At 32.3% G+C, this 27,967-nt stretch overlaps 1 protein-coding gene across 2 annotated transcripts; it reads left to right on the forward strand.

Moving 5' to 3' along the window:
• The first annotated feature begins 11 nt into the window (after window positions 1-11).
• On the forward strand, window positions 12-27,967 carry LOC117232414. 2 transcript variants are annotated; one of them, XM_033491760.1, is made up of 4 exons: window positions 12-162; window positions 16,721-16,980; window positions 22,317-22,436; window positions 25,403-27,967. In XM_033491760.1, the coding sequence occupies exons 1-4, from the start codon at window positions 139-141 to the stop codon at window positions 25,959-25,961; spliced, it is 963 nt and encodes a 320-aa protein (XP_033347651.1). In that variant the 5' UTR covers window positions 12-138; the 3' UTR covers window positions 25,962-27,967. The 2 variants fall into 2 exon arrangements, with proteins under 2 accessions (XP_033347651.1, XP_033347650.1); XM_033491759.1 differs by lacking the exon at window positions 12-162 and adding an exon at window positions 4,580-5,139.

Genomic DNA, 27,967 nt, shown 5'->3' on the forward strand with positions numbered 1-27,967 from the left:
TGCGGTGGATCAGTAAGTGGTTGTGATTAGACTCGAGAGGATTGTTTTCTATACTTTTACCAATAACAACTAAGATTAGTATTTCATTTTTAATACATATTTCATTGATATCCATTCTATTCAGTGAAAATAAAAAGGATGCTGCTGTTATTGCTACATGTGGTAAGTATTTCCCATATCAAACATTCATTAAGTATCATAGTTTCAATATTAATATAACGTAAATATAGTTTCAGATCTGATATTTTTCTTTCTATCTAATATTTAACATACACAACGCTACTGTAATTGAATTACCCCTATTGTTAACGTTAATTCTTATTAAGAAAATTGCATGTTTTTTTGCTGAAAATTATATATGTTTGTTTATATATTCATTCAAGTTAGATACATTTCTTACTTTAGTAGTATCGATTTAAAATCAATCATTTTTGTCATTTTTCCAATTTAGATTTAAATATCCTTTCCTGAATTTTAATATACGAAAATCGTTTCTTCTCGTTTCTTGCAAAGTGTAAGTAAAAAGTTATTTCTCGCTTAACGACTGCGACGTGAGTATGCGTTGGATACTTTGTTCTTTTTTCGGTTTTAACTATTTGGTTACGTTAAATTAGATATACAGGGTGTCACCGAGCTGGTGGTACAAACCGAAAGGAATTGAATCTAAAACTAAATCGAAAATTTAGAGTGACAAATATGTCATAAAAATATCTGTCCTAGGTATTAGTAATATGGCTAATTATCGACTAAATATGAGCAAACGATCAGCAGGTTATTCTAAATGCGAAAATAAACGAAGCATGTGGAATAAAATTGTTTCGTTTAAGGGATCATCTTCAAGAAAGTAGAGTATGAACATGTTTAGTTAAGAATTAGCCTAGAACTTATTTCACACGTAGAATAATCTCCTATTGACTATTCTACTCCTGTCCAGTCGGGAATTAGCCATATTCAAGTATACCTGATTTCCAAACTCGATAGTCTCGAAAATGGAGCTCTGTACGAATAAATGTCACTGTACAATCTTGTTTTATCTTTTCATGTAGATCTTTTCGACTTGTACCTCCAATTCGGTGACATTCTGTATAACGCGAGCGATAATCGAAATAACATTCGGTTTTAAGCTGATTTTAAGCATTTGTATTGCATCTGTGAAAATTATACTATAGTTTAAACCTGATTAAACTGAGTACGTAAAAACTTATTGACATATTGTTTCACTACGTGTCTCTATTAATTTTAGAACGTACATATATCATTGGGATTATGATAAAAAATTTAGAGATTTAGTAATGTGTATCCATTAGGAAGTATAGCCACTTATACATACTTATTTCTTAATATCGAAATTTGTTCTTTCAATAATTTTAAAATATTCCAATCCAGCCAGTCGAAAGATAATACTTTTATCGGTTGATCTCAATGAAATAACGATATGATACATCCTAAACTCTATATGAGTGAGCGATTCTGATATTACTTCAAACTGTAAACGTTATATTAAAATCGTCCATTTGCCTATTCGCAAGTATCTTACTTTACGTCCGCTTATAATTAAAAATTTATTCTTGTGTTCAACCTTTTTCACATTTTCACAATTTTCTGAACTTCATTTCGATTAATACAGATTCTAAAGCGATTTATAATCTATCGTAAAGAATTACCTTTATTATACTTAAAATCGTCGATAAAATATGAAATAAATCGAATTAGCAAACGAAAGAAAAAGTTATATTTTCGCTACAGGTATTTGAATTTTGACGTATTATTATAAGAGAGCTTTAATAGAGGTTGTCATAATTTTGATAAAGAGATGGAGATTTATGGATTGCTTACACACATACGTAAAATGATTAAAATATCTGTCAAGACGCGTGGTACGATCAGAAAACTTATTTATGTGGAAATAACGAAGAATAAGACAAAAGCGTAGAATAAAATCTTTTCATTTAAGGCCTTGTTTTCGAGAAAATCAAATTTGAAAATTCATCGAGTGCGCGTGTATCGGACTAATTCTTGATTAAATACGCTTAAACTCGATTTTCTAGAAAACGAGGTTTTAAATAAAGAAATATTTATTCGATATATTGGATTTATTTCAACTACTATGAAATATTTGAAGTTAACAAACTGAAATTTATCGTGGAGATGGATATTAAAATCATGGACAATATGTACAATATGTATTTTTGCACAAAGACCGACTGCGAGATTATGTTTTTGATTCTATCTATTTCCTGGCAATTGTTTATTCTTACTGGTAATGAGAAGTTTTCTCAATGTTGTCTTTTGTTTTCTTTATAAATAGATGGCATACAGAATAGAAAGAATACTGATCGCTGATCCTTACACGCTTCGTGAAAAGCTTGACAGGATTATTATGTCGATAATAATAATTTTTATCAAGAATCAAGAATCAAGAAACGTAAAGATTGCTTATAAAATAAACATTAAATTATACTTTTAACTCGCTATTGTTTTCACTCATGTAGACAATTTCGCGGTTACAAGTCAAAAAGAATGCAAAATTCTGTAAATGACAGCTTTTAAAATCACGCAAATTTTATGATTTTTTCGTAAAGATATCATCTCCCTTGTTAATGAATATTTACCGTGGTTATTAAGTAGAACATACACATTGCACGCACAATGACTTTCATATATGTTATTTGATCGAAGTTATTTCATGTAAGTTATTCGATTATATATTCACCTTTTAAAACATGTTTTTCGTATTGTTATTATTTGTCAGCAAATGTGTGCATAATTTAAGAAATATATTTTTCTATCATTCTTAATAAATGAATTGTTTTAATAAAATATAGGGTAATTTAACATTTTTTAAATTCCTATTATTTAGTTGATATCGACTAACATTACTCGCTAATAAATATTTGTAAATGAAAAGCAGATTAATTAGAATATTCTACTTTCTATAAAGTAATACATTGTCACAAAAAAAACCAAATAGTAGCAGCAAAAATTCAAATGGAAGAAAAAAAGAGAAAATTAGAACATATGCAACATTAACACGATACACGTATAAAAGTTTCACTGACAAAGATGACGCTTCATATATACGCACACAGTTGTACCAATTCAACGTGTACAAGAGTCTCAACTCGTAAAAGTGAAAGCGATGCAAACGAAGGAGAAAATATGATCGTGAAACTCGACCAATTGATCGCTATAAAAAGATAAATTGGGCTTTCCTGCATGTAGCTCTGATAACCTTGTTCGACTTTCATTATTGGAAATTCTATAAACGAAGGAATCCTTTTCTTTCGTTGTACGTAAATTTAAAAAACTGTACATTATTCGTTTTATTATCGTATATTTACAATTTTAAAAATGAAATTTTCTGCAATAAATTCATTAATGTGTTCATTGGCAATGAACTTTCTTAAAATAAAGGATCAATAGGAGTTGATTCGTCGCATATGTACCGTATCGTGTAATTACGAGATTGTAACATTTTTTGTTCATGTGCAGCTCTGCACTTGATCACAGTGTCATTTTATCTTTCAAATCAAATGTAATATTAGTATAAGTACTATTTACCTATGTCAGGTAGGCTCGTCTATCGATCGGTGATTATACACGTCATGATCGATCTTTATTCAACAGCAATCCGAACTTCCTGCACAGAAATATTTATAGTACTTCATCTGACCCTGACTAAACTAAACGCAATGCTATTAAAGCAATCATATAATGTAATACCTGGATGCACGTAACTATGTCGTTTCAACATACATAGTTGTACATCGTTTCAATTCTTGCGATATATATCGTACAATTACTTTTTGTCCTCATCAAATACAAAATTATAATCTAAAACATGAGTTTCTATACAGTTACGAGAATACATATAGACCGCGTAATAGTATTTTATAATAGCGAATTAAACCTTGATAGACGCTTTATATTATAATGAACATTACGGATGAATATGATAATACGAAGGTAATATAACGCAAGCTACACAATACAATATATAGTTGAACAATATAAATTAACACGTAAGAGAACAAACACATTGATCGATTTACACTTGTGATACCAACAATAAGTCATTCAGTGTCAGCGTAACAAGTATGTAATGTGATCTTCAATTTTCTACATTTAACAACTTAGGGATAGAAAATTAGTTATTCAAAAATATGAATAGCGTTACGTGGCCATTACAGTACTTACAAATCTATAATGTAATATGAAAGCAAGGTATTTATTAATTATATTAACTACGTATTTCGAAATTCGAAATATCGAACATAAGTTATAAAATAGTTATTTAAATGTTATACGGGCAAATATAAAGAAACGATATGAAATATAAAGAAATATAAAAGCACTAAATCAACATTCGATCATACGAAACATGTCGATATCTTGTTGCTGCCTCGTTATAGGTAACAAATATAAAATGGAAAAGATTAGCTATTGTGCTTAAATAGAAAATGAGATGAAAATGATTTGCAGGAAAACCCGCGCCAGTTCCTTGAAAAAGTAGGGGAATGACGGTAAAGGAAAGAGTGGAGATCCATAGAATGGTCGGCGATAGCTTTGAAGATACAAAGCATCCACATCGTCTCAGTCCCCGTATCGCGTCTGCTCCGCTCACTTCGTTCAAATCCGTGCGGATGATTCACTGTGGTACACATATATCGATTTCCTTTTTCTACTTCATTTTCACTTTTATCTATAAGTTCATTTACAAATAATAAAAGACCGACTGAATAGATCACACAAGCTATTTAAAGTAGAAGATATATTCGACAAAATTCAGATAAAAAATGTATTAAAATTCCATTTTAATTTTTGCACTGCAAGGAAAATGAAAAATGTTGTTTAAATTTTAACGCTTTATGTTTGAAATCAAGAATGTCCGTTTTTTCTAAGTTTTATGTATCAAAGAAAGGATGAGCTATGAAATACTTTATATGATTTGGTTAAAAATAGTAGAGTCTTGACGAAATATCCATGAACAATTTTATACGTGATTTATAAAAAAGAAGAAGAAACACGGAAGGAAGGGGAAGAAAAAAGAACAGCATGGTGATATAATTCTACTGTAGTTTTATAATCATTGCAACGACTATGGTTTTGTGGATATTGAGCTGCCTGAACCTGTTAACGGTAAGCTGAATTCTGAGACTTTTATAATTAATTGCCTTAGATATAACACGTCTCAAATGCGTCTCTTGGCTGCATTCTTCGCATTAAAACACGTAGGAAAAACATAAATACAATTTCGTATTCGTATCCTAATTAATGTATCAGGTGCGCGTAACAAACTTTTATAGTATAGTTTAATAGCACATATACTATAGTGGATAGTTTAATAGAATTAAAACAATTATTCGAAACCTTTATTTCTGACCAACAGAAAATGTTGAAAACTATATTTCATGTACAAATGATGAAGCAGCGTTTCTTTATAAAAAGTGTTTTTAAAATGCAAAACGAGTTCGGTAACTGAACTGGACTTAACTGTTTTTTTGATTGTAGTCAGGGAAAACTGTAAAGGAGAACTTTTCATTGTTTACCAAGCTCTATCGCCGTGCAGTGCGATTTTTTACAAAAAGACACTAGTACATTTGTATTGATTAATTCCACGTGCCAATACTCTTCAAAACATATAACTTTTATCTAACTTTCCAAAATACCTAATCATTACTTTAAACATTTTTTCACTCGTTTTTCTTATATTTTCCCTTATATCGATCAGCACTCATACTTAAACAGTTCCTTTAATTCATTCTCTTCCTATTTTTTAAAAAGTCCCACAAGGACAACCGAAGGAGATTTAAGTTTAAACGAGGGTGCGAAATCATTTTTATCGCTTTTTCTCATTTTGTACCTACAACTAGGCTGTGTATAATCTTTCCTTTTTTGCTCAAACCAACCATACTTTCTTCAATTGTGTTCTCTTCTCCTAAAATATGTTCACGGCAGTTGTACACGATTGGCGTATTCGCGACGATGATCTCTGCTGCAGGATTTGGATTTTTATCGCGCTTGATGAGAACAATAAACACATCCACTTTCTCGTTACTTGCAAAACCTATCTTTGCGACTATACACTGACGCGATCTGACATAACTTTCGATATTGCACTAGTTAATAACTGAATATGATGATAAGTCTAGATAAGTCTGAACACGAGGCATCATAAATGACACGAGAATTCTCATTAATATCACTGTTAGTGAACATAAACAACGACGCGACGTGACATTTCAATTATCGATGAACATTCTATAAAATTTGACATATCTGACAAAATATTAATTTCTTTGAAATTGTATTCTAATACTTGTTTATGCAGATTGCCAAGAAGAATCAGTTAAGGCAAAAAAATCACAGGGTTTCATCTAATAAAATGCAATTGCTCTTTGCAACTGCACCGGCACAGCTCTGAAAGAATATGCTGCGGTAAAACCCGATAAACAATGCAAAATTCTTTTTTACATTTTTTGGTATTTGGGATAGGAACATATATGGCCAGCATATATGCCCCGTTATTAGACTAATCCTGTATCCAAAATACATGCAAAAAGGTAGAAACAACCATTGTATAATTAGAACATATTTAATAACAAAAACGGTGAAAATCGGCTAGTATCCTCGTATTTATATAAATATTCTACTTAAAACAAATTACTTTTCCATATACTTTTTTTAAATACCTTAGTTATCTACAAATCTTTATGTGTTTTTTCACATATATACATCGGTTGTTATTCTTGTTTACACAATTGATAAATCTAAATGCGTTTAAGAATGAAACATCAGCTAATTAATTCCGCGTTCTAATGCATTATACTATTACATAGTGCTTCATTTTTATTACTATGGTATAGTATCATCGAGCAAATGTTAAGACGTCTTACGATTATAATAATCTTATTATAATTATTCTCATTATATGAATACATATTACATATTGTCATGTATGACATAAATTCCCACTCTTAATTACCCAATAATATCCACATAACATAAGTTTTCACACAACATTCGCTCCCATGTAAGCAGAGTTTGGTTGAACATACATGTGTTTATAGACCGTGAAAAACTGGCTAGTAAGGAAGAAAGGACATTATAAATACATATACATATATCACCTAACTCTGCCAACCTTAATTACTCTCTTATTTGTCACGATACAGAAAAATGTTTCAAGAGAAAGTTATTGTACATGCATTTCAGGAGGAAAATTAGACTGTAAGAGTGAATGTCATTTCAAGGTCACATTTTCTGAGATTTTCACTAGTAGTAATGTCACTTAAAGGATATGGCCTATTTTTTTGTTTACCACTAAATATGATGTCCCATGACATAATAATATGATGTCCCATCACTTGAAATAATTTGGGTCAAAAATTCCGCAAGCAATTCATTGAGGTACAAGTTCAAGGAAGGTGAATTACTGAAACAAAATGAAAGAAATTTTCGTCATTTCAATGTTATCGGACATGGTTGCATACGTTCTGCTCTGATATTTTTGGTAAACGAAAAAATGGGTCGTTTCATTAAAAAAAGCATTACTACTAACAAAATCTCAGGACATACGACTTTCAGATGATTTTTACCTTCAGAGCTCAATTCCTCCCCTGAAATACAATAACTTTCTCGCAAAATAATTTCTTGCATCGTGACAAATAGGAGAGTTATTAGAAATGAAGGGTGGCGGAGATAAATGTGGCCTCCTGTGTATGCACGATATATCTGCGTACATATATATCTTCTTTCCTAATGTTTAGAGTTTCTTGTAATTTACAAGTATTATCGTTCCTTAACATTATATAACTAAAAATTTGTACATTTCTCCTGTCTTATATAAATCGCGAATAAGTAAAAGCAATAAATACTTTTGAACTTGAGCCTTTAAATATTATACTACATGCATCAACTATTACTCATTATTTTAATACACAATAGTATTTATTTATTATTGCTTAGTCTGTGCCTTTCGGCTTTGGACGAAGCAATAATTGGCCTTCTGGTTTTACACCTCTTATACCTATTTCGCTTCTTATATATCTACCTCCCCTCTTATGCACTCTATTATAGTGCACTCCCTTAATTATTCTATCTCTAAAAACTAAAACTAAAAAAACTAAAAACTAATGACTAAAAACTATTTCAACTTTGGGCTACCTCCTTGCTGTGCTTCCTTCCTATCGTTCCTCCGCGTCTTGTATTGTCCTTCTCTTCTCTATTATTACTTTTAGTTCTGTTAGACCTTCTCCAGTCTCATTTGGTGTTTTTTCTATGTCCTTTGTCGTTATTGTCGTCTATGTCGTTATTTCACATTTTTCTATTACATGTCTCAGGTCTTCTTCTTTCCTTTCACATAGTCTGCATCTTTTTTCTCCCTCTTCTTTCCAGTATTTCCTTGCTTTGTTCTCATTTCCACATCTTAATACACAATAGTAATTATAGTGTTTGCAATAATATTTCTTCTCGCCCTGTTATAATATGTCGTCTCTTATGTAGTATTTACAATACGAAAGTCATGAATTTTGGGAAACATGTTCCTCAATGTTTCTTATATTTTATCTTTAATTCCTTGCAATTGAGGCGTTTAATATATCGACAGATTTTTCCTTAATCTTTAATTAAAATTAATATTAAAAAAATATTTATACCGGTTGTGTAAGAAAATATATTTATAAAAATTTATATCACGATAATATTTAATAAAATTAAGTAATACAATAATGTAATTGAAAGCGCAAATAAACATATAAATATTTGCAATTATAATACCTAATATTTTTGTATTTTCCGATAAAATAAACATAATAAAATATTACTTTAATATTAAAAGTTACACATATCTGGTATGTAACGTATAAAAGGGACAACTTGATGCGCTTATATTCTTAAGACGTATGGCAAAACGTTGTTGAGTAAAATGCACTAATAATTAATGCAACGTGTTATGCATGTCAAGTTGAAATTGCGAAGGTCGTAATTGAATATGGAAAACGAATGGACTCTCGATGAATGTCAATTTTATTAATGAATAGGATTATTGCTGTGACGCACATTTAAGTATAGAACTAAAATTGATCTAATTACGTACATACAACGTCCAATAATACACAATGAATACTATGAGCAAGTAATGTATATTCTAATGTAAAGCAAATTCCCTCTTCGAACTTATCTGTCATATTTTTGTTGGAAATTAATCATTAATTCGTTTAATCTAAATATTAATTTTCATATGTTTAGAAACGTACATTCAGAAACTTGCAAAACGTACAAAGTATATATTATTTATAAAGTTCCATAAATTTACAAATTGCATACAGTAGCTGTAAAAAGTGTTTGGCTATATGATATTGAAAAATTAAGAAGAGCTTCGTTAACCGCTTCCCGTGCCATTTAGTTCGACGAAACTTGGGCCCAAGCGGTAGACATCGACGCGGGCTAAACAGACCAGACTGATGCTCGTAAACAGTCGCAATACGAACAGAAATGTAGAAACTAACATTCAGTCACGATCGTAACGGGCAAAAAAAAAAAACAGTCCGCGAGCTCGGCTTATGTTATGTTATGTTATGTTTACGTTTGGCCCAAGTATCTGGTCGCGAGTCAAACTCGCGATATTTATGTTTGGCCCAAGTATCTGGTCGCGAGTCAGACTCGCGATATTCGTGTTTGGGCCAAAATCTTCATCGTGAGTCTGACTCGATAAAGTACGGGAAGGACTTAATAAATAGTTGAAATCAGGAGTGTCCTAGATTTTAACGGCAAAACTTTGTTGATATACTCTGTGGGGCAAAAGAATTAAAAAAACGTAAAGCAGATTATTTAAAACCTTATTAGAAAATAAACGTTCTCTAGTCTACTTGCATATACGAGCCATGTTTATTGTCTAAGATCGTCAAAGATAGCGTAACGTTCTTAGCATTTCCAGAGGTAACTGATATGTTGTCCCCAGCATCTCAAAATATTCATTGCCTTTGACAATATAAGATTGACAGCGATTGAAAGTAGAATTTATTACCCTGTGCAACTCATTTATATTTCGTCTTGTCTCAGTAAACGCGTTACTAATTCTCTTAATAGATTCATGGCGCGAATTCGTATTTCGTATTTTTTCTTAATTAGGCCCATAATATATACCGTCAATGTTCCACCGATATAACTTGGTCTCAAACTTTTGACAGATACTAAATGTGTATAAACTCACAATTTTCCTTATTATAAATGGATGTATATTCCGTTCCACTGAAAGCAAATTACAATTTTAACCAATCATATCTTATAGTGACATCTAAAGCAAGCGTCGAAACCGCTAAATTACTGTTAGTAAAGCATTGTCTGTACGATCCCTGTCAGTTATTTTCTCCGTCACCTTTCCCTTGCTTCCGTTGTCCCCAATACTGCAGATCTCACTATTCTTTGTACTGCCTCGTTTTATCATTAACAATCTGTGTATACGACATTAAAGATAATTTTGCTGTTAGCAATACATTTCTAGAAGTACATTACAAAAAGAATCGAATATAATTGCGCACACACATCTTCACATTTGTCTTATAATGTTTATATATTATATAAACACATATATATTAAATTTATATTAGTTATATTAAAAATATCTTTCATCCCACTGAAAGTAAATTACAATTTTAATCAATCGTATCTTATAGCGACATCTAAAGTGAATTTATTTTATTATCGATGATTTTAGTGTAAATATATTTTATTATATTTCAGTTTTATAATAATAGAGGTAGGCTTCTTCTAATCTTGTAAGAATACGATAAGTCAAGATACAAAACACGAAAACGAGTTATTCAAATCGACATTATCTGTTTTCAAAGAAGAGAAGACTGCAAAATGTTGTGCCATAATTTAACTTGTGCATGTCGTTGGAGAAATGAAAATTTATTTCCATCTTTAATAATTCACAATAAATAAATATACATTTTGCTTGGTCGACAATGCACATTCACATATTTATACAAAGACATGGTCTTTTATTATAAATTATGATTGGTATATTATTATATTTATTTTTCGAGCGACAGAATACATTGTCCAATCAAAAAAAGTGGTATCCCTAAAGCATCTTGTTACCGTCATCACCAAAATAACGTTATAAATTGATTTGAAATTCTTATTCGAAACATTTTTTCTTATTATTGAGAACAAATTATGATTCCCTATTTTATCTCGAATCTCGTAATGGTTAGAGTAATTTTGTAAACTATATATATATATATAACAATTTCAACTACTATAGCTTTTGTAATTGTTTTACTTTCGATTACATTACAATGCATGTGCAGATCTCATTATAATCCTTTCGCAACATGATATTGCACACTCTAATATCGTATCCACACAACTGTCCATAACAGCTTGAACAGTGTGAACGCGACATAAGGAATAAGAAACCAATAATCATTCAATCGAGACATAATAGAGCAGTTATAAAAGTATAATTAAATACTGGAATAATACCATGGTTATAATGTCACTTAATTGCTACTTGCACCTTCCACATTTTCTTAATAATAATATATACTGATAAAATTGTAATTTTGAGAATTATTCAGAGCGCTTATTCAGCAAAATTATACAGTCTGATATTCGAGAAGAGTAAAAAATAATAATAGAGTAAATGTAACGATAACGATAAACATTAGCGTGCCATGAAAATTATCGGAAAGAAACAGTTCTTTTATAGCACAATACAATGTAACGATTATGTCTAATTTATTGGTCTTCTGAATAGAAAATTGCGAAAGTTTCATTTCTGAAACAGCCATAGACTATCTAAAAAAGCAAATGATTTTAATGCATTGTACATTTATTCTTAGGGTAAATATGTCAACTTTTATGTGATAGCAAAATCAATGCAAAAGATACTTTGTGTATCTCTATATACTTATCATCATAAAAAAAATATTAGAATTTTTATATCAAAATATGTTACAAACATTTACTTCTTATAAATGGAATCATGCGTATATGTACTTATTTGTACCAATCTTATAGTGAATTTGAAACAAATCCAACCGTTATACATGTGTCATAAAAAAGAAAGAGGAATACGTTAATTTTGAAGTGTTTGTTTTCTGATGAAGCAAATAAAATCCATCATGTTGGGAAAGAATAAAGCAATGATAGCTTTTTAACATAAATGTATGTTACTTTGATTTGTCCGACTTCTTTAAAATCAGTGATAGATTATTTAAATACAAAATTTGGAATCTGTAGATCACGTTATTGCGTCATGTTAGTATACGTAATACTTCTTTAAATTAAATATCTTTTCTCAATTATATATTGGTAAACTCAACATTGTTGAAGATATTTTTACATTATTAAAGGTCTTAATATCGATGTATAAAAGTAATTCATAGTTGCCAATCGATACTTATTCAAATATTACCTTAATCCGTTAGACTGCAGCATCACACAACATCCGTCAAATTTATGTATTATATTTTCGTATCTCTTTTATCTCATACAAAATATTTACGATAAAACATCTCTGTTGACAGTTTCGTCTTATAAGACAATCGCAAAGTCACAAATAATGTACTACAATGTCCCAACAATAACACGTTCTTTATCGGTTATATGTTGTGTTTATTTCTGCTAAGCATAAAGCAGCTTGTCCCTCTCAAATTGTAAAAACAGATAAGCAAAGTAAAAAACAAAATCACTGGCCAAAAGGTGCATTAAATAAATACATTATACGTAAAATAAAGTACTTTTTTCTAAACTGTATTCAATTGATTTTCAATTTTATTTTCGAATATTATTTGAATAAATAACACTATAGAAGGTACAGTGAACCAAGCATGGGAATTTTCGGCTACCCGAGACTTTTATCCTTGTCAACATATACAGTATACAGCAACGCTTAATGATATATTGTAATATTAACACTTAAATGATTGACGAGTAAAAAATCAACAAATCAACGAAACAATATCAACAAACATATGTGTAGTAAGAATATTGCATGTAATAGCAATATTACATCAAGAAATACAAGAGATGCATGTGCATGTATCACATTTTTCAAGAAAAGTAGATGTAGTATACGGAAAACTAAAAGTTTATTCATAACTTTTAAACAATAGACCATTGGAACATTGGAAATTGCCTCCTACATTAAAAGAAAATTAGAATATAATGCATTATATCAATATAAAATTAGAATATAATTTCCCTAAATCATCCGAAAGAAAAATCATATTGGCCGAGAGCCACAAATTCTTCCTATTTAGTTTCGTCATTGTAAGTATTGTAATTCGTGCGTATTATGTCAAGCTTCCGAAAATCGAGAATCAATCCACTGAATCCATTTGGGATGAAAGAGTAACACTTATTTTAACATATGTATATCTACCTATTTTTAATCCTCCACGACACAAAAAATAAATCATACAGAGAAATTACCATCTTTTCAACATAAGTAAGCGTAGGTAATAGTATTAAAAGATTAAAAGAAGACGACCCTGTAGAATATTTAGATATCTTTATATACAGGGTGGTTGGTAACTGGTGGTACAAGTGGAAAGGGGGTGATTCTACACGAAAGAAGAAGTCAAAAATATAGAACTAGGCACTTATTTTTTTAATTTTTTCCATCAAGTTAACGATCTACAGTGAGATCGTTATAACGAGACGTGATAAAGTGCACACACTTTCGAGCAGCGAAATTCAAAGTCGATTTTCTCGAAAACAAAGCCTCAAACGAAAAATTTTTAGTCTATATTTTCGACTTCCTTTTTCGCGTAGAATCACCCCCTTTCCGCTTGTACCACCAGTTACCAACTACCCTGCATATCTGTCTCAGATAACGAGTCGAACTGGAACTCCACTTGAACCGAGACTTGCACTTATTGCTAAATCAACAATACACCTACCTATCAAATCCGCAACTACCAAGAGTTGGATGAATTGCAGTATCGTCTTTATAAATGAATTTTTCTCTGGTACTATTTTTGCCGAATAGGCAGTATGGCTATAGTAGTGCAACAATACGAACCCATAGCCCGAAAAGGACAACCATACATTTTAGACGTGTATAACAGAAAAAGGATTATAAGAAATATAAAACAAGATCGTACATTAAGTACATTACAATTATCCGTTGACCTGTTACAACATCCACTACACGGTTGGCATTAGAAGAAACCAGTTATAGCGAAGTTATAGGAATAAAGCTACAAGCGAAACTAATAGAAAGGAAAGACATAATATGTCTAAAATCTAGCAAATTCAGCTTAAAAAGTGACATCTGTTAAAATGATGTAATTTTTAACCATAAAAATAAATTTAACATTCTTGGAATCACTGGACAGAAAATGGTGTTGCGAAAGAAAACGAAAGATTCAAAGTTAAAGATGAAAACCATGGACTTGGAAATGTTCTTATTGAAAGATCCATTTCATCATTTGCGATTGAGGATTGATATTAATTACTTATTCATAATGATAGTACGAACATAATGAACATGAGATCTCCTACTTGTATATGGAAGTATTGTCCTCAAACTCGATACGCTTATGGACACGACCTTCCACTTCCAGCATTCGCTTGCGAAATTTTTGACTCAAGTTATTTGAGGGTTGTGGCGTGGAGCATGAGTAGATACGTTTTCATCTTATCTTTTGAACGAGGAGCAAAAAATAAATCATTCTGTTTAAAACAGTTGTATTATCAGTAAAATCTCGGAAGATATGACTTTCAGATAAAATTCGTTTACATAAGCTAATTTGCCCCTGGAATTACAATAACCGTACAGTTAACACTATAAACCTATATATCTACCTAATCTATATAAACACTAACCTCTTTGCTTTTTGTTTTACACAAACAAAACATATATACATTATCCATATTCTTCGAATTTGTAATATTTCTTACATATCTTGTATATTCAAAGTAGTAATAATGCGAGAAAGTTTGCTTTTAAATATGTAGATTTCTACCAACGTGTTTTGTTACAAATACAAACGAAATATAAGTTATGCAACACGAATAAAGGTGATTAGACTACACCAGCGGATGATTCGCATGCTTATTATAGTATAAATATTGAAATAACTTTGCAAATTTCAAACTACAATAACTTCTAAATTAATAACTTTAGCTCTCCAGTTCCTATAAACAGTTGTACCATCTTTCATTTCATTTATTCTGCTTTATCTGTATTAGTATACTATTTATATCAATATATTGATTCGCAATATTGCTTATAGGATTCTTGTATTCTTCTATTTTTCAGTTACTTTTTTCGTATTGTGACATTGAACTTCTTTGCTGTTTTAAAGTAATGACATGTAATAAAAAATTTGTAAGCTTTCATTAAAATGAGAAAAACAAGTATTTTATATATATATATATATATATATATATATATATATACTACTATATATATATATATATAGCTCAGACTAAACTCTTGAATATTGTTATTTTGTATCGATAGAAATAGAATTGAATACAATTTCCCACGTTGCGTTACAATCAAAACTAGATGCAAATAAATATTTTAATACTATTTTGTAAAGAATGGAATTATTGTCACTACTGGTTATCGATTAATACAATCAAAATCTTAGTATCTTTTTGTAGCAAATGGCAATTTGAAAAATATTTGATACCCGGATGCATGAAAATGTGTAGAATAAATTTCAGAATATACTTCTTTTTTCCAACAACGTTTCTTTCCATTTCTAACTACTTTAAAGATGATCACACAGTATTGAGAATATTATTAATCACGTGCAATTTATATTGAAGGATTGATTCATATTGTAGGATTGTTCACGATCGTCTACTGGTTTGGTGACTAAGCGCCATAGTTCTGTGCTGAAATACATTGAAATCCTTTTTCCTACGACGCGATCAACGCGCCAACAATAACATAATCGCAAATAATGCACACTCAAAACGACACGAATAAAATTCTACTGTGTCAATCTGAACATTATATCTGCGTCATATATTAATGCTACATAAATTAAAATACAATTAAATATGTTATTACTTCGCGTTATTAATTAAGTAATCCTACCCTGCAGACTCTCGCAATACAAAGTCCTTTAGTTGCAAATTAAATACAACACGCTAAAGTCGAAATTAAACAAAGTATCAATATCAGTAAATAATAGGAATATTAACAATGATGTTGACTGTATTATACCATATTCTTAATCAATATTTATGGTGTTAACTCGAAGAACATTCAAGCTCATGATGAACACTAATTTCCAAACTGATCAGAATATTATATAAATTACACGGTAAACGAAATGTATCCCAAATGTGACAGAGAAGATTCCAATATCGCATATTGACAATGCTATTGTTGATTGTATGCGGATCCTTGAAGCACCTTTTGAATTTATTAATCCTGATTCATTGTTGTATTTTGTAGACTCAAATTACAATTATATCTCAAATTTTTGTTCAAACAGTGCATCAGATTGTTTATTAAACGACCAACGATTAAATGATTCATCACTCGCTTTATGATCCCTATGAAGAATAAAACGATATATTTTTCATTTTCTAATAAAACCTTGAAAATATTGAAATCATCTTATACAGGTTTCTTATAAGAGGTGTTACCTTATTGTATTTCTCTGTTCACTTACCGACATAGCATAAAATAAAATTTACAATTTACGGGAAAACAATTGTTATTTTTCGATCGTTTCAGGTTTCCATCTTGTGTTTGTCTACGAATGAAATAGAAGCTGAAAAAAGTGGTTGGAACGTTGATCCAAATACGCAATATCATATTCAAACCGACGAAGGACCTGAAAGGTACTTTCGTTTCCAAACATTAAATGGACAATACAGAAAGGAGAAAAGATTATTGGATGGTACAGTTATCGGCACAGAAGGCTGGCTAGACCCTCTTGGATATTTACGACTCAAAGATTACATAGCTGACGATAACGGATTTCGAATTCTCAGGTAACGTAAATAATTATAAAATGTGCGTGTCTAAACATACGTATATTATGTTACGTATGTAGTAAATCTCGTTGAAATTTTTCTATTACTCCACGCAATACGATAATGGGCTTAATTTTGTATAAAACTAGTCGTTGACACGTTTCATTCACACCTAACCCAGAGCCTCCTTACACTACGTTAATAGTGTTGTCACTCGGAACAAGCGAATACAGGTTGTTATCGGAACTTACATGGGGACAGGATACGTATAACTGCCACCTTTGAATGTTTGACCTTGTGTCTTATTAATAGTCATAGCGTAACAAAGTCTAATAAGGAACTGCCACCGTTTACATTAGAATGGTAGATCCGATGAAGTCATTGGTATTCGACGTATCATGATTTTTGCTCCAGTAGCAATCTGTCAACACTATCGCCTCTATTATACTATACTTATTCAGATTGTGTATTTACATCGTGTTCCATCGTATCGTTTTGATGGATTTACTTTACCATTAACCCTGATTACATCTATTACTATTTTCGACTTTAAAAAATAAATTGCCATGTCCGTGGAATTTAATGAATGAAGAGACGCGATAATGAACAGTGTCCTGCTCGTCCACTACTATATCGATCGAGATATAAATCTGAGAAGAAGCATCAACATTATTTAAAATGAAATCGTTGATACTGTTTACCGATTTATTTTGTTGGAATATTGTTCGCTCTTGAAACCGGAAGAAAGAGATGTGTTAAAAGAAGAGTCGGAATAATTCATTCATGCTCTTGGCCATATTACAAAAAATATTAGAAAAGTGGGTTATCGAGTGGAACCCTTCCGCTATAGTTCACAAAACCTTCCATAGAGACGTTTATGGTAAGAGAAAGCTCCTGACTCGAGGAGCGCGCATAAGATCTTTTAAGGCATTCGTTGACTCAGCTCACGTACCTTTGAATATTACGGGCAAGGTTTACCAAGTCTTCTAGCACACAGTGACATTTCCTATCAACTCTCTGTTATTATTACCAATGTCCTTGAAAGTTCTACCAAAAGTTTCTATTCCACTTTTACGAGACATTGAACTGTCGTCCCACACAATGACAGAACATGATAAAAGAATCTTGGATTTAACGCTTTGCTTTGAAATGTTGCATTTCATCAACGGCGTTTTCATCTCAACATATATTTGATGGTAATTTAGACATTGCGCGCTAAAAACGTTGCAACTATCCCAGCTGAGGCAACTGCAAGCGCAATTCGACCTTAGAAGCGTAGATTGTTAAACAGCAAATTGATCATGAAAGTTTTTCTTGTTCTATCAGGTGCGTCCAAAGGACGTTTCGTTTCGCGCACTGGTAAGAATCGCATTATATGCAATTCTTGATCGTCATTTAGGGTTAATCTAGTTGCAAATATCTTCTGTTCATTATAAGATCTTGTGCACTGTTCGAAAAAAGAAGGCTTAGGGTTCTCTCGCTCTTCCCTAATATCGACTGTACGATTTTATCAATTTCAGTAAGGGCTGAGATGAAAATTATATCGTTTGAATTCCAAGTCTGGCAATGAATGCTTGGTCCGGATGCGGTGTAAGGTACGGCCTGGCACGCTATCTCTGTGCTTCATCGACAAAAATAGTACATCGGATATTTGACAAAATGCTAATATCACAGAAAATAAAAATCCAACGTTCGAAACAAAACGTGCGAGGAGTTTTCAAGTCAAAACGTGCTTCTATGAGAGTCTTGTCCTAATAGGAATCGTTTTCTAACAGATCTAACTGATCGTTTTACAGACCGGCTGAAGAAATGGGCGCATCGCACGATTTACAGCGATAGACTTTTAACGACGCGGAGTAACATTCGTAGACAGTAGCATTCGTGTTGTTGGGGTGGATGGTGTACACGTGACTGACTGCGTTTTTCTAGCGAGGAACCTAGCTTACGACGTTAAAACATATTATAATTTTAAGTACAATAGGAAGATATCTCGTTGCAGAGTAGCGTTTTGGCAAAATGATCAACTACATACAACTTAAAAAATGCCACCAATGTAGTATTTCGCGAATGTGCTGAGATATCGGCAGCATTGTCGCCGGTAAATAGAACACGCTGTCCATTCTCAAAATAGGCAATCAAGTGCATAATGGTAGGCGACGTCTCGTGGATGCTAAACGATAGTATTCTCCATTTCATTTTAAGCATTAATGCTGAAAGTGGCTTGATCACTTTCTTTGCTGATATATTCGCATATATACAGGGTGATTGATGGTACAAGCGGAAAGGGGGTGATTCTACGCGAAAAAAGAAATCGAAAATATAGAATAAAAATTTTTCGTTTGAGGCTTTGTTTTCGAGAAAATCGACTTTGAATTTTCGCTCGGTACGCGTGCACTTATCACGTCTCGTTATAACGGATCTCACTGTAGATCTTTAAAAAAATTAAAAAAAAATTTTTATTCTATATTTTCAACTTCTTTTTTCGCGTAGAATCACCCCCTTTCCGCTTGTACCACCATTTACCAACCACCCTGTATATATATGTGTGTGAACGATTTAACAATGATATGAGAGCTAAACGTTGTGAAAAGAGCGGTGTTGTATGGTCTGACCTACCGGTTGTCGGTAACCTTTTCTCCCCCCGATCCAATCTCATCGTAGGATATTTTTTACTGCATACCTCCATTGCCGAACGAACATTTTGCATTCAAGGGTCCGTACGATACCTGGGTCATTTATGTGACAATCATTACGTGTAGTTCTGAATCTGAGAACAGGATCAGGAATTTCAACACTAATCGGAGAATCTATTTTGTCGGACCTGATTTTACTTTGCAGCCAAACCAAAAGTTGTATGTATTTGCTATTCTACGGTGTATAGGAAATATTTAGTAGCTCCAAAAATGTTGCCTTTATTAACCAAGTATATTTATTTTACGTAACTCCAAAAGAAACGTAATTGACCTTTATATGCCCCCAAAAAGACTAATAATACGAAATCGTAGTCTCCTCCACGCTATTTAACCCTTGGCATCGTTCTATTTGTGATCGGTTATTTCACGTGCTAAGAAATAATTTCCTGTTTCCTCGTTAATATCATGTTACTTGCCTTTTATTTGACTGCGAAATACGAACATATCGTAAATGTTGTCAACACAAGAGCTAATAGAACATTAACGTCACTTTCCAGGAGAACGGTTGAGTTTCATGAAGCCTATAGTTTCTTTTGGAAAGTTAATCCTCGCTATGAGTAGAATACGGTAGAATAAAAAAATTTCACCTTTTGATCTTGATTTTGAAATTCAAGGTCAATATTGCGACATGTTTTTTGTACCAATTTTCAGAAAACCGAGTATGTGGAATCACGCTATCCTGGTCGCAACATATAATTTCTTAACGGCCGATACACTTGAGAGCAGAACGTTTGAGCAGTTTTACTCCATCGGTCGAACCAAGAGTATCCAAGCTTCGCATATCGCGTGTCTTGCGGATTAATCCAATCGTTTCAGCGCTAGTTTTTCTGAATCAATCGCCTAAAGTTGACTCGCGGCATGATACGCGAGTGGGTGAGACTTTTACCCTCATTAACACGATGCAACCCACTTTTTGTGCTTTTTTTATATGTAGCACCTCGTAATTTAACTTCCTGTTAAGTTCATAAAATAAAACTCCGTGTATCATCACCTGTTCTGATTTATAAGAAGTTTTCATGTCCATCATTTTAACAAAGTTTACATATAGTGCAGTATGTTGATATTTCTGCCAAGGACCCTATAAATGCAGAACAAACTCAAGATATCATCCGTGGCTGAAAACCTATTTGAGATTACATACGCGTAAGGGAAACAAGTATTCTGCATACTAGCCTCCACCCAATGTTCTTGTAATATTTCTACGTTGTAGCACACGCTGGCATTGGATACGATCTCAATAGTCGAATAATATGTGTTACGTCGCGTAACACTCTATCAACCGAGGCCACACACCGCAGGCAATATGGCAACCAGATGTCTTCCGGATGCACCACGGCGTATCCTCCATGAATTCAGGACCTTCCATAAATTTCATAGATTTCTAGAAAGGTCGGCTTCAAACGAGCCTAAACATCTGGTTCGGAGGGCTTCTAGAAGACTATTGTCTACCACGGCGAAAAAGGAAAGTTAGTTTTTGTCACGCGCGCTGCAACGCCCCCACTAACCACTTTCTCTCGAGGGCGGTTAAGACCCTTCGTCTAACCAATTAACGACGAAGTCTACCCTCACTCTCCTAACTCAAATCGTCACGAACAAATCCGATGGTCCCGTGCTAGACACACCCATCCTTAGCTTCCCCTCCGACACTCATCGTCTCCCCAAGACAGTACTGTTTTGCATCCGTCGAACGATCAACATCCTCTTTCCACCGGGGATACACACCCGTAGATCAGTCACTCACTATCTCGTACATACACGCACCAGTGTAACTATCCTCGTTATAAGTTATTGAATAAACGGTGAAATATAACTTACTACTGTGTCATATTCATATCAACCATCTCTGTTATCCTAACCGAAACAGGGGAACGACTACTTCGCGGCGTCGATTCACCGAATCGTAGCGAGAATTTACGCCTCTCGCTGACACGTTTTCCTCGCGACCGCGTCTCTCCGCGAACGGTCGTAACAATATGTAATACCCAACTTTATTAAAGATACTTATTCAACCACGATTATTACACTTACTACATCAATACTATATATTGTATACTATATCCAATATATTATTTATGCTTATTAAATCAATTATGAATACCGAGGAAATTTCAAGTTAAAACAATATGAAATTCAAACTAATCTTTTTAATTAAGATTAATGACAATCTGCGCAAAGTGGAATTTAGATGTGTTCATCAAAAGAATTTCACCAAGCTGTGTCTAGTGAACATTTTTTTACAATATACATATTAATAATTAACATTGTAAGTCTACGCTTACGTTAGTGCTTTGAAATTCGTAATGATTTATAAATGTGGTCATTTAGAACAATAAGAAGAAAGAGAAGACGAAAAGAAGACAGTTTTATTCTTCTACGGGCTTCTGAGGCATCCTGGACGATACAATTATTTACATACCATTGTATTCATAATAACTTAAAAAATGAAATAAAATTCTCTTTACATAATTAAACAATATCACGTTTTTTAATAAAAGAGACGAGGAACTCCCAAAATCGAATATATGTATAATTGAATTTATTTAATTTAATTCCATTCTATTCCATCCAATCCTATTCGAGCCCATTCCATACCATTTTTATTATTGCTGCGAATTGATTAAAATATCTAATTAATTATACTAAAATTTTTGTTTGCATTAGGTCGAAAATGATTTATGTGGGTAAAAACAGACCTATTTACGATGCTGTAACGGAAGCAAAAAGAGTGCCTCCTCAAACTGGAATTCTTGTACAACCAGCACGTCCACCAAATCCTTTCAGGTAGTATTACTACTTTATAATATATAGTTTTAGACAGAATACAAGTTTAAAAAGCATAGGATGGCCACGAAAACATACAATTTTACTAGAATTATTACATACAAGTCTTTATGCATAAAATAATAAAATTTTTAAGTTAAACGGTTATCGTCGCTAAAATGATAAAACTCTGAACAAAAAGAAAAATTTAATGCCTACAACGGATAATATATATACCTAAATCAAGTTTGAGCATTATGTAAATGTATGTATTTAAAGAATTTTATGTTTAATTAAACTAAATCTTTTAGTTTGTCTTACAACTATTATAAAATAATTAGACGTTATTTTATTTTAAGAAGAGAATAATAGACATACTCGCGAATAGAGTCCCTGGTCTATTCATACACACTCATACACATCATATCGATACTCGTGATCTCTTTTACGATGTCCTCTAAAGCTACGTAATCGGTCTTTATTTATTTATTTATTTCGGTGGAGATAGACATCGACTTTTCCTTCATTGATTTCCAAGAAATCGCGTTTTCACCGAAGAACGCTACCATTCTGCTGTAAGAATGCCTATTATCGAAATCGAATGTCCAATTTACCTCTATTTCGTCATTTCCTTTTTTTGTCGTAGCTAAATACTTTAAAACTCTTTTGTCGTATGTTCGATGTATTTTTCCTGAATTTGAAACGAATTGTGGTAGTTTAGACGTAACATACAATGCTATACTTGGTTACGTTGTTAGCACCATACACGTACGTATTATATCACGTACCTATTACATCAGAGAACCAATCAACTATAAGGTGCCAAAGTATTTTCTATCTCCTTTCCTGATTTAGTTGATGGACCATCGCGTTTTCGCTAATTTATATCTAACTAAACTACAAAGTTCCTTTTTCATGGTTATCTTCCTTTCATCGCGTTGATACGACTCCGTTATTACTCGCTCACATACTACCGATTCTATTTTTTCAGTTAGGTTAATCTCAACGTCTTTGGATTTAACCATATATCCCAATAGGTTTCGTATTATTTCCCTGCGTTTCGTTTTCTATAAACTATAGCTTTCTTATGTGTTTCCGCTTCTCATAAATTATATATATTACTATATACGTCATTCTTATGTTCGTTAGAATCTTATAGACCTTGAAAGTATCGGGAAGATCGCGAAGCAGGAGTCTCCACACTTTTTTCTACGCCATTGCTCCTTTCCCTCTAATTTTTCGATATAAAAAGGCTAGTGGTTAAATGAATTCACTTGAAGAACAGCCTGACGCACACTACGTCACACTAATGTTTTTTTGATACTACCCTTTGATGCCCGCTTTCGTGTTTGCGTAAATGCTTAGAAACCGCAGTCACTACTGATCAATTGCAACAGAATATAGTATACAGAATACAATACATTATTCTTCGCCATATAGCGTTTGTTCAATTGCAATATCTAATCCAGAGAACCCACAACGTACATCTTTGCCACTCGAGACGTGTCGATTTGTTAATAATATTACAAAGCTTGCAACTAAGGCTTTCTTTCTACGACTACCAGCGTTAACCATACAAATGTTGGTCCCGCGTATCATGTCCCTGAGTTCCCGGTGTCAGCCGCACGACGCACAGCAGCGCGTTTCGCGAAAAGCTGCGAGCAAATTATTTTGTTCTTTTTCTATGTACTGCAACCTGCTCATTTGAAATATTTATACTGTTATTTTTTTAAAAAGTAAAAAGCGAAGGCGATATTGTACGGTATTGTAATACAATGGCATTCATATTATGAATTTTTATTTAGATAGTTAACGCATTGAACGTCACGTATGGTATACATTTCGTTAATATTTAGTACACCAAATACGACACGTACCCAATTTCGAGACTAGCGAAATGATATTAAAAGACGGCTTATATAAATCACATAAAAGTATGTCATCTTCTTTTTCAAACTGTCTCCATGCCTATAACTTTCTAAAATTCTGTATCCATATCTGCCTGAACAGTCCTGTCTGTATCTTAACAATCGTTTAACTCCTTCTGGGATTTCCTTTCTTTTTTCGTTCTTTGAAATTCCGTATTTAGCTACTAGAATAGAAATAGCAAAGCGGTAGAAAAGATCCGTATTTGAATGTAACAAAGATTTCTTCTACGCATGTGCCCCCGATATTATCTTGCATTTTTATCGCGGCATTCTAAGGCTTCGTTTGAATACTCGCCTACCGCAGGTAAATCTTTTCCACTATTTGCGGTCCATTAAAATTTGATGCGCAGTTACCGACATATAGTTATTAACTATAATGTTTTATGTATAGTACGACAGTGTTTCGGCGATAGCCAGAAAATGCTATTTCATTGATTAAATAGATATTAATAGCTGTTAATATTATTGTTAAGGTATAATAAATTAATAACTTTATTAGCACACAACATCGATACATATATATTACGCTCTGAAGACCTTGATAACCTTCTTACACGCACGCTTGTTGTCAAACAGACTATTCTAGAAGCTTCTAACATCTAACAACAGTCTTTTGTCTCAACTAAGGCCTGGACGTCCTCTGACGCTTACACACACACTCCCATGTACAGTGTAAATGTATCATCTACCTAACAATTATATAAAGAATGGAATAATAAGTTCTTTATTAACTCCGGTTATATTTGCTGTTAAATGGTTATCGTTAAATATGCGCCCACCGTCGATTTGCATTCCTATAGGATTGTCTTACGTGGTCAACTTTCAATCCTAAACCCGACCCAACTATAATATCTTTGTTCAGCTACCTTGTGAACATGTTTCAAATTAAGCTTTCAACTTCTTTGTCATGGAAAATGTTGATTTTAATTTGTCACATTGTTTAATTTCACTCGGAGATTTCACTTTATAATGTTATTAAACGTGCAAACAAAGTTAAAATGTTTAATTGCAAAATTAATCGACTGTAAAAACTAATGTCAGTTAATGTCTTTTTTTCAGACAACCAAAAAGAGAACACATTGTTCCTTTAGTTGGTAACGACATAAATTCAGGTTATTACGCCAGCACCACTATTAAACCTGAAGCTGATTATTCTTCTGCTGTATCTAATTCTAACAATTACTACTACAATCCAAATCGAGCAAGTTCTTCGTCTGATCTTGGCAATTTAAACAACTATTCTCGAAATACCTATCAGAATTTTCCTGCTGCTCGAAATGAACATCTGAAACCAAGCTTTCAATTACCAACAGCTACATCACGAAGTAATCCAACGGCATTTCCTCAATTCGATGGAACATACAACACTGCTAACGGATTTCAATATTATTTGAAAAGGCAGTATCACGAAGAGGAACAAGATTCAAGTGGAGCAAATGTCGGTTCTTTCGGTTACATCGACCCATTTGGTATTAGAAGGGTAATATATTTCAAAACAGATCCGCAAACTGGTAGATTTCTACATCAGAAAAATAACAAATACGTGGGATTCGAATCAACTCCGTATGATCTATCGTTACCTAATACGTACAGACGTAACTCAAGATCAACAACGTAATATATTTCTCCAAAGTTCATTTTAAAATAATACGGGTATCTTGGACGACATCTTATTGGGATTTTCTTTCTCTGTATGCCTTGTTACTAATGTAAAACTGGAAGAAATTGTGCTAACTTTTAGTGAAATTTTAATAGACGTTAAATAATAATAGGCCACGATAATACTTATTTTACGTATAATGCGTATTTCTCACATTTTGCGTGGATAACAAAATTAGCGTGAAAATAGGCTTTTTTAGCACCTAAAAACTTAGTCCGCAATATTTACAAAGGAATTGTAAGCTGTAAACGTTGTGCCATGTTAGGTTATTGTAGTACTTATTATCCTCCAATGATACTTTAAACTATGAAAATATAAGGAAACCTATTGCGTGAAATAGTTGAGTTAAAAACTCCATTACTATAAAATAGATAACAAGATACATCGTAGGCATAGTAATAAAAAATTAATAAATTTAAAAACAATACAGTGAAACTCATTTAGTTGCTGATTTATATACAGGATGCGTCACGCAACTGAGACGAATCGCATCTTGAATTTGATAAGAGACAGAAAAAGATTGTTTAAGCAGAAGTTGATAGGTATGGTAATATCTTCCTACGACTTTGCTTGTTTTGTAAGTGCAAATACGCACACGAAAAATTTAGGGCACATTTTTTTTTAAATGGATTTACATACTCTTCTTACTCATATGTAAGTATTATTTATTATAATGTTTAACAACAAAGTCACGTACTTACTTTATTTTAATTTATTAAAGATGACGTTTGAGTGTCCTGCCTTTATACATGTAGTAAGCGTATCGCATAGATCGTCTCTTTATTCACTCGTAACGAAGTTAAAGTGGTCGTTGTTTATGTTTGAAAAATGTAGTTTAATTTGTTCTTCCAAGTCTATCAATAAACGAATCCCATACAAGGAAATCAAGAGAATTTAGGTCATGGTGTTGCATCTGCCAAAATACATCTGCCAATTGATGTACGCTGTATATAAGTGACTTCTGAAATTATACTTAATACGACTAAAATATTCTAATATCGAAGTGATGAGAAAGAAATGTTTATTACCTGTAACGATTAGAAAAATTCATAGTATGGATTCAATACAGAATATTTCGTGCTAATGAAAAGTAAAGGTTTTCTCTCCGTTTTCTTTTGTTAAAGGAATCTAAATCCTACAACAAAGGATAGTGTAATCCAGCTGGCTTTAACTTTATACTAAATGTATTCTAAAAAAATTAGTTAAACATTTATAGCAACGCTACGTCTCTAACAATTCTTCCGAATTTCTGTGCTAATTATTCGTTTGTAGTTGACTGTCTGTACTTGAGTTTTCACAATACGCTTTAACATCCGCAGCTATGTTTGAGACAGAAACTTGAAAGTTTACAGTTTAATTTCTCGTAATTATTCTGTAAGTACTGCAAGTCGGAATCAATGTATGACAGTATATGACAGTGATGGAAGAGTGTAGGTGAAAGTAAAACATGTTCGTTAACTTTTCAGTATGCTTGTTACAATGAAAAATACTGAAAATATTAAAACAGAAATGGTGTTTTATATATATAGCAACATGAACGTGCGTTCAATGATTTTAATCAACATTAATTCATTATGTTATCTATTATGAAACTAAATAAAAACACGTTAAATATTTCAACTAATTTCAAAGATTCTGGTTACTTTCTAGCAACGAATATTTGTTATGTTATATATTATGATTTGTTTATTGGGATGAATAGGATATTTGTCAATGAGCGATTATTAAAACTATAGTAGATTTAAAGCAACCACAAAGACGTGTTTTAACGTGATCCGGCGCTCATTTTCGATAATAATGTTGAAATGTGTTTCCTGCTATTACTGAAACTAATTATTTTATCCGTATAATACTATTCGATACAAATTTTTATTTAATTTATATATTAAATTATTTATAAATTAAGTAACCAAACTTCTATAATTATATATAGCGATAATAGGAATAAAACTTATCACGATATA

The sequence above is a fragment of the Bombus vosnesenskii genome, unplaced genomic scaffold, assembly GCF_011952255.1.
Source record: "Bombus vosnesenskii isolate JDL3184/JDL3185 unplaced genomic scaffold, Bvos_JDL3184-5_v1.1 scf7180000013288, whole genome shotgun sequence".
Classification (NCBI taxonomy): domain Eukaryota; kingdom Metazoa; phylum Arthropoda; class Insecta; order Hymenoptera; family Apidae; genus Bombus; species Bombus vosnesenskii.